We start from the raw sequence: 12483 nt of genomic DNA on the forward strand, positions 1-12483 counted from the left end.
AGTGCCATGCTCATGGACACCTGTTTAGGGACTGCCCTCTTAATCAGCAAACCAAAGCCTTTACATCAGAAACTCAGACTGACTCAGAAGGCTTCACCATCATCCCCAACCGCCGCCGGCATACTAAGAAGAATCAGGCTGCCCCTGATATCCCTACCAGATTAGACTCTCGGAACAAGTTTTCGCCTCTTGCCAACCAAGATCCTTCCAGTGGAGAGCCTTTCGACTCTGACTCTCAGCCATCTTCATCCCTTAATCCCCAAGCTCCTAAGCCTTCAGTTAAACCCAGCGCTGTTCAATCTCCCCTCTCACCTTCTGAAGATATTCCAAAGGCAGTCACCGATCCCAGTGATTCATCCGCTGGCAAAGGGAAATCAAAATTAGATCCCAAGCAACTGGCATCCGACATGGATATGGATGCAGCATTAGCACTAAGCTTACAAAACACCATAGCGGAAGATGAACAAAATGCCCCTAGCAACATGGAACAGGATCCGGAGAACATTATCCTCGAAGGAATAGACATCTTAAAACTTGAAGCAGCCTGCAAGCAAAAGGAATACAATACTATTCCTCCCTGGCAAATAGAGCGGCTGGAAGGAGTCCTAGCCAAGGTACAGCACAACAAACATCTAGGCATACAGGGAGGAAGTCCATGGGATATCAAAAAGAGTCTCAAAGAAACCAAGAAGAGGGGGCGCAAAACTGACTTGCAGAGGACCATTGCAGTAGGGGAATTGCTTATGGAATCAGGAAGATTCCCTAAGCTGACCAAGTTTTACAAACCTTCATCCCATTTACCATGAAGCTCATCTCCTGGAATGTGAGAGGACTCAACAGCCCCTCAAAAATTAGGATGATCAAGAACTTGATACAACAAGAAAAACCCTCTATAGTTTTTCTTCAAGAAACCAAAAATAGCACAATAGCCATGGACAAAGTAAGAAACAAGATCTGGGCTGGTAGTAGCTCAATGTCAGTAGACTCTTCAGGGGCTTCGAGTGGTTTAGCTATTCTGTGGAATCCACAGATACTCAATCTTTACGACTTCCACGCCACCCATTTTCTCATTCAAGCCTCCTTTCATCTCATTGGAACAAACATCCACGGGCACCTTTCCAATGTTTACTTTCCGCAAAGCATTCAGCAGAAATTAGATCTGCTAAACACGATCTCCAGTTTAAATGAGCACAGACAGTTCCCGCTCTGGATTAGTGGAGGCGATTTCAACATCATTCAGTCACTGGAGGAGAAAACAGGGGGAAGAACAAGATTAGAAAACGATAGCAAAGGACTCAGAGACTTTATACAGGACAACCACTTAATGGATATTCCAACCACCAATGGGATTTTCACCTGGACCAACAAGCGCAGTGGGGCCAATCATATTGCCTCTCGGCTTGACAGGTTCCTCCTCTCAGACAATGCAATCCATCTAGGAGGAGACTTCAATGCATCAATTCTGCCCCACGGAGGTTCGGACCACTGGCCCATCGTGCTTCATTGGTCTCGGCCCGGTACAAGATGCAATAGGCCCTTCCGCTTTGAAGCATTTTGGTTCACAAACGCAAAGTTCAGGCAGATAGTAGAGGAGGCATGGAAGTCTTACAGGCCATCAGAAGGAGCCAAAATGTTTCAATTCCAGCAAAAGTTGAAAAACCTAAAGCAAGTACTCAAGAATTGGAACAAAACTCAATTTGGCAACATTCATGAGGATCGACAAAGGTTGGAAAAGCAAATGGAAGCACTACAGCAAGATATCATCAAAGAAGGACGCACGGAGGAGCAATCCCAACAAGAGCAAATCCTCTGGAATCGATTAGAAGAACGGAGAAAGCAAGAAGAAATACTCTGGCGACAGAAATCACGAATCAGCTGGCTAAAAGAGGGCGAAAAGAATACAAAATTTTTTCATAGAACAGCTCTTCAAAGGCGCATGTATAACAACATCACATTCATCAACAACCAACAAGGAGAGCGAGTCGAAGCCCACGAAGACATGGAAAAGGAATTAATACATTACTTTCAAGACATCCTTAAAGAGCCGGAAGGAAACAGGGACGCAGAAATTAGAGCCATCACACAGCATATTCCCAGAATAATAACAGATGAGCACAACAACAAATTACTTCAGCCCACATCCCTGAAAGAAATTGAAGAAGCAATGAACCAGCTCAAGGATGGCAAAGCCCCGGGGCCAGACGGCTTTACTGCCAATTTCTACCATGAATTCTGGGAATTAATCAAAGAAGAGGTATGGGAGCTGGTGGAAGAATCAAGAAGCATGCACTGGATTCTTCCAGCCCTCAATACTACCTTCATCGCACTAGTTCCCAAATGTGCGGAACCAAGCAAGCCTGAAAGCTTTAGACCCATTGCTTTATGCAATGTCATATACAAGCTTATCTCTAAGGTCATCGCAAATCGGCTCAAACCTCTCCTACCCTTACTCATTTCACCGGAACAAACAGGTTATGTTGAAGGGAGGCAGATCATGGATGGCATCGTCTTATCAAATGAGGTGATTCACTCTCTCAAGATACTAAAAAAGCCAGGTATGCTTCTAAAACTAGATCTATCCAAAGCATTTGACAAGCTCAGTTGGAACTATATACAAAAAGTGCTTATAGCTTTTGGCTTCAGTCATACTTGGACAAGATGGGTCTACAATTTGATCTCCTCTCCAAGCTTTTCTGTTCTGTTAAATGGTTCTCCTTCTCATCCTTTTCGGCCTTCAAGGGGCATAAGACAAGGGGACCCCTTGTCGCCTTTCCTCTTTGTTCTTATGGCAGAAGGGCTAGGCAGATTGTTAAAGGCAGCCGTCTCTACTCAAATGCTCAAAGGCATCTCTGTTCATGGCCTTCCTCCCCAATCCCACCAACAATTTGTTGACGACACCATGCTCTTTGGCCACCCATCCTCGCAAGAAGCCTCTGTCTTCAAATCTCTGCTCTCTATATTTTCCAAAGCTTCAGGTACCTCCATCAATGCGTCGAAATCTCAGCTATATTTCTTTAATACCCCCCTCTCCACTCAAAGGAACATAGCTCGAATTTTGCAGTTTACTATTTCCAAGCTTCCGTCGACCTACTTAGGGGCACCCCTGGCTGCTGCAGCTATCAAACATTCCTCCTGGCAGTCTCTTCTAGATAAGCTTGAATCCAAACTCTCCCTTTGGACCTTCCGAGCTCTCAATATTGCCAGCAGGCTTGTCCTGATCAAATCGGTCCTTCAAGCCATGCCATTGTACCTCTTTTCACTATTGGCCGCACCTAAATGGGTTCTTAAATCTATCCGCAATCTCCAGCGAAACTTCCTCTGGGGGTCTACTGGCCTGAACAGAAAATGGGCGCTCGTAAACTGGAAAGATGTCTGCAAACCCAAATCTGATGGGGGCCTGGGACTACGAGACCCTTTACAGAGCAACAATAATATGGGTGCTCGCATGTGGTGGAATTGGATCACTAAGCCCAACGTACCATGGGCCAAACTATGGCAAGCAAAATATGCACCAGGCAGTCAATGGAATGATTTAATCAGAATCAACTCCACTACTCAGGGATCACCTATATGGAACGCAGCCAAACCTCACAGCAAATTCATTCAAGAGCATAGTTTCTGGGAGATTCACTCTGGCACTACAGCAAGATTTTGGGAGGACTCGTGGCAGCAGCTCCCCAAGCTAGCCACAGTTTTTCACAAGCCTCTCTGGCAAGAGCAGATGCAGCAAGCACACCTCACTCAAGTCAATCAATTTTGGCAACATTCTGCAAACACCGACTTCAGAACCTGGAAGAAAGCCAATCTCTGGCAAAGTAATTGGCAAGGAGAGACATATGAGGACATAGAGCGAGAATTATCATTCAGGAAAATTCGATACTCCACTCTACAGGATCGCCTCAGATGGGGCCATCAGCATAAAGGCACATTTACTACTAAAGAAGCCCATCAGCTCAGATACACTGGAGACCAGCTCAACAAGGACCAGATCTGGGAAAAGATCTGGCAACCAGGAATTTGGCCCAAAATCTCCACTTTCTTATGGCTGCTCAGTAAAAGAAGAATACTCACTTGGGACAACCTGATAAAGCGTGGATTCGTGGGGCCTTCAAGATGCCCGAATTGCAACATTAACTCTGAGACAATCGGACATCTCATGGAAACCTGCCCGCTCGCTGAGCAAATATGGAGGAAAGTTGAGAGCTGCAACATGAGATCAGAGGCCAGAACAGAAGACATAGCCGAAAACTTAAGGAATTGGGCTCCCTCCCCCTTCAAGAGTCAGCTTCTCAACTCTCTGTGGAGACTCTTACCAGGATTCATATACTGGATTCTTTGGAAAGAAAGAAACCACAGAATCTTCAACAACTCTTCCCGGCCCACTGAAGCCTTATGGTTAATCCTCAACAAACAGCTGCAAGAAACTCTGGCCCTCAAATCCTGGACAGATGCGGATATGCCAGACTCCCCTTTAGAATGCCGGATCCTGAAGGCTTGGAACATAAACCTCTCAGTGATAAAGAAAGAAGGCACCCGTTCCTCTAACAGCAGCGCCTCTCCTTCTAGCTGGTCCCCTCCAGCTTATGCTACCTTCAAGTTAAACTTCGATGGGGCAGCCAAAGGTAATCCGGGGCTCGCAGGTTATGGAGGACTCTTCCGAAATCACACAGGGGAAATAATTCAGATCTTCTATGGCTCGTTGGGTAAAGATACGAATAATGTAGCTGAATTAGAAGGCTTATGGAGAGGCTTATGCCTTGCAGAGCAGAATAATTACTTCCCTTTGGAAGTAGAAGGAGACTCCTTAATCCTTATCAGTGCTGCCCAAAGAATCCAGGCAGGTACGCCCGCGGTCAAGGTCGCCACAAGCTGGAGACTATTAAGCAGGTTGGAATCTATGGAGGAAAAGCTACAAACTCCCCAAAGTATAACGTTCAAGCACGTACGAAGAACAGCGAACAAGGTGGCTGATAGATTAGCCAACCAAGGTGCTTCCCAGTGTATTCCTTACTTTGCAGGCTCACTGGATAACTCAGAAGATGACAAGCTCAACAATGACTGCATCTCTCTGGCGAAGAAGGATTTCATCATCCCGGATGCGGGTGCATAGGGGATATGGTAATGGCACGCGCCATCACGTGGGCAGGTGGCATGCCTACGGCGTCCGGCGGTACCACGCGCAGCGGGGTATTAACCCGCTTGAATGCAGGAGAATGAAGGCATTAATGCCTGTCTACTCGGCTCGAGGGAGGAAGCTGGACTTCGTTGCTGTGATGCGTTTTAAACTGAGCAAGTTGGCTCGGCAGAAGGATATGTGTGAGCATAGCAATGAGACCTTGCTCCGCTCAGATGGAAATGGGAATGAGGATCTGAGGGGTGTTCCGCTGGTTTGCGAGCCTGGTGTTGATTCTTGGCGCTGGCGTTGGTTCTTGCCGCTGGTGTTGGTTCTTGGCGCTGGTGTCGGTTCTTGGCGCTGGTGTTGGTTCTTGGCGCTGGTGTTAGTTCTTGTCGCTGTTGGAGCTCAGAGTGCCTGTGTTGGAAGGAGCGCAGTAATGCCGCGGGCAAGGCCACGAATGGGCAGCCGAAGAGGGGGAATTCAGGGCAGGGCCCTCCCGCAGAACGATTACTATTCACCCTCTTCCTCCCTCGAGGTAACTTTGCTGCCTCAGAGATTTCAGGGCAGCAATGAGGAGGAGGGTGGGCATAATGGCAGAAGCCCAAATTCTGAAGAAGGGCAGAGGGAGCTCCCCATGCTCAGGTATCGGCTCCCCTGCCCTCAAGTCAATTCCACTTTGGTTGTTTCTATAACGGTCGAGCCTGGAGTCACTCAGAACGTGGAGGTCGAGCCTCTGCCGGAAGGGCAGCGCTCCAGCAGAGAGAATTCCCCTATTGTGTGCCTTCTGGTTGGAGCTGGAACGGGTTGGTTGGCACCTGGACGTGAACCTGGGCCGGGTTGGTTGGCGCCTGGACGTGAACATGGGCCGGATCTTGAGCGCCGTGCTACCAATTATGACCCGGATGCTGGCCCTTCTACGCATGCTGATTATTCACTTGCTGGTCCGAGCAGGCCAGCCCGAGAGGGAAGCCCAGACGCGGTCATCCAGCTTTCAGATTCAGAGGACACGCTCCGTTTTGGGTGCCGAATTGCAGAGGCGCCCCAGACTACTGATGATGATTGAACTCGCCCGGGTAATCTCTGTTATTTTTGTTGGGATATCGATGTGTATCTCGGCTAAGTGGCGGCATTATCTCTGTCAATGTGTCGGCTGTAATGTTCAGGTGTCAACTGTAATGGTTCAGGTGTCAACTGTAATGGTTCAAGTGTCAATCGTCTTTGTCCAGATGTATGTTTGTCTTTGTCCGGGTCAGTCCATGGCCCTGGTGTCTTGGTGTCTGTTCAGTCAATTTATGTTATGTAACTGTGTCGACAATGGTCAAGCAACAATTCCAATTTTGAATCTTTTCAATTTTGGAACTGATAACAGGGCAAGGCAAGGGCTGAGAGGCAAATTTTCTTAGCCTTGCCCATTGTACTCTATTTTGTATCTATGTTTTGTACGATAATAGAATTAATCATATTCAGAAAAAAAAAAAATCTTGGACTGAATAAGGGGTTTTAGGATTAACATGGAGCCTATAGGGTTTAACAAATATACCCAAGTGCATCTAGAAAAATCATCATTGAAAGTTAAGAAAAAATTGAACCCAAAAAAAGAAGGTGAAGGAAGTAGACTACACAAACTACTATAAAATAGTTGCAAGCAAGCTAAGGCATGCTAAGAAGTACATTTGTCAAAATTATCCCTATTATGTTTATCGAGAACATAGCCAACATAAACACCATCTCAACATGAAACAAGAGGAAGACAGGTCACCATATTTTGATTAATAACAGTTGTAATGAACCATTAGTTTAGACAACCAAATAATGCATGCTAAATTTTGTTCAAGTCATATCTATGAGTAGCAAAAATCGATGGAAAATATGATGACCCAAAGCTATCAAATTTCTATAACCTAGTAATATCATTAATAACTTTAGTTGCCAGGAGATGCTTATGATCTTTTAAAACCTTTATTACAACTTGGTGAGATCAAAACTCTATTTTTTTACCTTGAACTCACTACATTATTTGACACATTGATAAAATATTGTAGGAGAGACTTGGAACATATAATGCATCTTTAAAATGACCTAGTTAAACTATTCCAAACCCCAAAACAATGAGATATCTATCATCACCAGCAATGGTTGCTTCCTTATCCATATGATACCATGCTTTAGAATAATAAGCTACTCATTAGAACAAGAAATAGATGTTATATTGAAGGAGAGACCAGAAGCCGAAAGTGCATCTCGATGAGAATATGAGTTAAAATAAAATGAATTGGGATTGATGGTGCACTTCTCCATTACTACTTTGACGACCTTTATCTTCCTAAAACATTTAAACTCGAAACAACTAGCTTCTCCACAAAAATTCAATGTTTAGATTCATTTTCTTACTTTTCAGTTTTGGTCATTTGTCACCATTACGAGTAGGATCTTGCTAGGAGAGTTTGGACCTTGGTTTTTCTTTTTATTGCATGGATGTTGCTTCTTCATAGGTTCAATTTTATCCTTATCTTTTACCATTAAGTATTTGTTAGAAGTTCCTACAACCCTAATCACTCCAAGATGTAAGAGTTTATATTATTTTCTAATAAAATAATTTTAAAAATCTTCAATATCAAGTGCTTTATAAGTAGTCCATAGATTTTTTCTAGTAAAGTGAAAGATAGAAACAAAAACTGAGTATACTCTACCAAGTTCAGAAAGAATAACATGTATCAATTAATCATCATTATTTTATATGTTGCACTCTTCAAATAAAATTATAAGTGGTTTTAACTTGGATATAGTCTTCAATGCAAGAGAAATCACAAGAATTTAAATAAATCAATTGCTTTTCAAATCAGCAGGCTTAATAACATTGTGATTACCAAGTACCACTTTCAGTTTTTTCCAAGCGTTATCTAGTTTATGAGGTCCTTGTAGGTGAATTTTAAATTGCTACTTGTAGGTTAATTTTAAGTTGTTAAATATGAACATGAATTTTAAATTGCTAAATATAAACATTTTGATTGAACTATGCGCTTTATTTTTTTAACTATCCCATTTACCTTCTGGGTAGCTTCTTCTCCTAAGGTAGTTCAATAAAGCCCGTTACTTTGTAAAACATTCTCCAATTGAGATTTCCATGAGAAATAGTTTGAACTAGTAAGTAAAAGATTACCTGGCCTAGTGTTATTAAAATATACATGTAAGATGTTTTTGAAAGCAGAACTCACTATCTAAATAGAAAGCTCTAAAAAAAAATGGGCATTGAAAAAAACTATAAATGTCAAAGTCATGTCACTTTTAAGAAAAGTAAAAAAGATAACCAAATAGCCACAACCATGCAGTAGGTAGATGTTTTCCAATGTGGTGATGGGTGCACAATAAGGTTTCCAGGTAAAAACAAATTTTCATCCATTTTCTAACTTTACTTTTAAAAATGTTGTTACAAATAAGTTATGTTTACATAAATAATTCACTATTATAAAATAAGTGAAAATTACTTTATAAATTATAACTACATGCAAAACTTCTAGAAAAAAAACATTAAAGTTATTTATAATATGAATCAATCATTTAAGTAAAATACACTTTATAATCAAGTTATTTGAAAAGTTATAATTGCATGAACTTTTCCAAAAAATTATTTAAGAAAAAAAAGTCAACTAAAATCCTCTCATTTAATAAAATAACTTATAATTAAGTGACATAATACAAAAATTCTATAAAAAAAAATCATTTTTTTTTTATTTCTAAGTGTGTACTTACCCCAATTTTTGTTTTGTTTTTAAACTTCTACACATAAATAAAGCAGAGAAAATTTTAAAATAATAATAAACAAAAAAATACTAACAAACCATATATATAAATAAATATATATATATATAAAATTAATTTTCTAAGATCACACAAGATGCATATAAAGAATATATACAAATTGGAAAGCATAACAAATAAGTAACATGAAAGGAAAAATTGAAAATAACATTTTAAAAAAACTTAAATATGAATATAATTTAAAGTGAAAAAATATATATATATAACTAATGATCTATTTCAAATATATATATAAACACTATAAATAAATTATTTTTTATTTTAAATTCAAAGTTTTATATATAAATAATTATTTTTATTTAAAATATATATATATATATATATATATATATATATATATATATTTTAAAATGAAATATATTTTATAATAAATATATTATATATAATTATTGATTTCAAAAATATAGATATTATTAAATCTGTGAATTCTTAATAGTAATGGTAAAGGTGTTTTAATGATGTAGAGTCGACTAATTAAGATAACTCTCAAAACTAATATAATATATTATTAAAAACTATAGTTTAATTAAGAAATATTATGGTTTTGTTTTTCTACCTTTGAGTGGTTTATTTTACAAAATTGGAATATACTTAAAAAAATATATTAAATTATTTATGTATTAAAAATAGGTAGACATATTCTAAAACACATTCTAATGAGCATTAAATTATAATTTCATCCAAAATTATATCATAAAAATTTTGAAAAAAAACCAAAACATGCCTTTGATAAACTCTATCTTAGTAAAAAATAAATAAAACAGCATGCATTCTATTGGAATTTTCTAAAACCCAATAACAAAATTCATTTAATTTAATGGTGCCGTACCACCCAGAGCTCCTGCCCACCCAAATACTTCATGGAACAGTCTTATACCATGTGCTCATGTTTTATGTTACAAAACCGACTATCCACAAACCACAAAGAAGGGCCATAACATCAAGTTTAACGCTAAAGAACCATCCAATATTGTGAAATGAAAATATTAAAAAGATATTGTTACAAAACCTACTATCCACAAACCACAAAGAAGGGCCATAACATTAAGTAGAAATGATTACAAATTCGACTTATTCCATATGTACCAGATACAAGCCTTAGTATAGGTGCAGGCTTGGTATGTCAGATTTTAAGATTGGGAGACCAGATAAGACTAGCCTCCTCAACCATTGAAAGTCCAAAAGCAAAACCAGAAAACATAAAGACAAAAAGACGCCACTAACCCCGCATGGATTCAGGAAGAGGATCTATTATATGATCAGCAATGAGGAAGAGGATCTCCACAGAGTCCGCTGTTATCAGAGTACGATGATATTGGAAACTTTTGAAGCAAGCCCCCAGCTGGAATCATCCCTGACAGGGAATTATGCGATAGGTTCAGTTGCAACAGAGCCGTGAGGTTCAGAAACGCATTAGGGATTCTTCCGGTCAAGCGATTTTCACTGAGCTCCAGAGTTTTCAATAGTGCCAAGCCCCCTAGCGTATTGGGTATGCTGCCGGAAAGTGTATTGAAGCTGAGATCCAGCACCGTCAATCGCTGTATCGTACCCAATGAAGATGGTACCGCTCCATTCAAAGAATTGTGCGACAAAACCAACTGTTCCATGTTTTTCTGTTGGCTCACATTCAGAGGTATTGAACCCGTGAATTTGTTTTGGGACAAATCCACGATGTCAAAATTTCCTTCTGGAGACCGGCTCTTCATTGAGAATAAGGCAGTTATGGGCCCCGTTAAGTGATTTGAATGGAGGTCCAGAACGCCCAGATTTCGCAGGTTGCGCATCTCGTCTGGAAGAGTTGATGTCAACGCGTTGTTTGACAAGCTGAGAGAATATAAATCCGTCATGTTGCCTAGCCATGGCGGTAGGGTACCCGTGAGGCTGTTGCTCGACAAGTCAAGCGTATTCAGACCGGCCGGCATTATCGACAACCACTTGGGTATTGTACCCTCGATGCCACAACCGGCGAGAGAGAGCTGAAACAATCCAGTGAGATTCGATATCACTGTGGGCACACTACCGAACTTGAAATTATTGAATGAAATATCGAAGATTTGCAGAAAATGAAGCTTAGATAATTCCTTCGGAAGGCTCCCTGAGAGATAGTTGTGAGAGAGATCAAGCTCCTGAAGGTTAGAAAGCTCTCCGATAGACTCGGGAATCGAACCCGACAATCTGTTACCGTTAAGGTAGAGGTCATTAAGCCTTGAAAGATTACCCAAGGAAGCAGGAATGGAGCCGCCGATCATGTTATTCGACATATAAACTCGCTGCAGATTGACCATACCTCCAATTGAAGATGGCAGCACTCCGCTCAATTCATTTTCCTCCAGACGAAGAAATCCCAGAGACCTCATATTCCCAACTGAGGACGGGATGCTGCCGCTGAGTTTATTGCTAAAGAGGTACAAGAGGGACAGATTGGTTAACATACCAATAGAATCCGGTATGCTTCCCGTGAGCCTATTGTCAGACATATCCAACGTCTGCAGAAAACCCAATTCTCCCAGAGACGGCGGAATTGAGCCACTGAAGAGATTGCCATGGAGATCGAGAGTAGTGAGGTTGCGGAGACCGGTTATAGAGGTGGGAATCCGACCCTTGAACTGGTTGGTGAAGAGATCCAAAACGCGAAGTTTCCTGAGGCCTCCAAAAATGTCGGGAATGCTTCCACTGAGGCTGTTCTCGGACAGATACAATTCCTGGAGATTGTGGAGATTTCCCAGCGACTGAGGGATGGAGCCGCTGAGGTTATTACTATCGAGAATGAGCTTCTTTAGATGCTGGAGCTTCCCGAGGGAGGAAGGAATGGAGCCGGTGATTTGTTTGGAGTCCTCCAGGTCCAAAATCTCCAGAAACTCCAGATCTCCCACGGATTCCGACAGCGTGCCCTTCATATAGCCATCGAATATGTTGACTCCTTGGGAGAACAGTCCCGGCAGCCGAACACCCACAACGCGTCCAGTTTTATTATTGCAGGATACTCCTTTCCACTGGCAGCAGTTGGAGACGTTCCATGACTGCAAGCGCCGAGACTGGTCATCGATAATCCCAGCCTTGAAGCGCAGCAGTGCCCTCAGGTCTCCTCCCCCACACTGTGGCGACCCAGAAGTAGTGGACGAGCCACTGCAACTGAGGCTCAGAATTGCCAATATAATGGCAGTGGTGATCATAAACAAACTGCTCTGAAGCTTAGAGGAAGTGAACATGTTGGATAAACAAACTGGTCGAGGCATGAAGTCGAAAAAGTGGAAGTGGTGATCATAAACAAACTGGTCGAAAGCATGGAGGCGAAAAAGAGGACATATTACGAGTGTTCTCCTTGCATGCGTTTTAAAGAAGCAGTGAACCGCATTGGTCAAAGAAAGTGGTCGCGAAAAGAAGAAGAGGCCTTCGCTCTTCGTGGAGTGTCAATTCATCTTGAGGACGTGCCATGCATTGAATGCAGAGTTTTTGGTGAGGCGGTCAACCAATTCTGACATGACGTTATAATAGATGCAAGGAGGCCATCCTGTTACGCGACAGTGGTAAAGTGGCCAATTAATTGC

At 41.5% G+C, this 12483-nt stretch overlaps 1 protein-coding gene across 1 annotated transcript; it reads left to right on the top strand.

Annotated features, from left to right (window-relative positions):
* The first annotated feature begins 931 nt into the window (after nucleotides 1-931).
* On the top strand, nucleotides 932-5110 carry LOC149144325 (uncharacterized). The gene has a single exon (XM_089452128.1). It carries the CDS (start codon nucleotides 932-934, stop codon nucleotides 5108-5110), a length of 4179 nt encoding a protein of 1392 aa, XP_089308254.1.
* The last annotated feature ends 7373 nt before the right edge of the window (nucleotides 5111-12483 follow it).

This window comes from Pinus tabuliformis, chromosome X (genome assembly GCF_031772625.1).
Source record: "Pinus tabuliformis cultivar Carrire ecotype Pingquan chromosome X, CPIR1, whole genome shotgun sequence".
NCBI lineage: Eukaryota > Viridiplantae > Streptophyta > Pinopsida > Pinales > Pinaceae > Pinus > Pinus tabuliformis.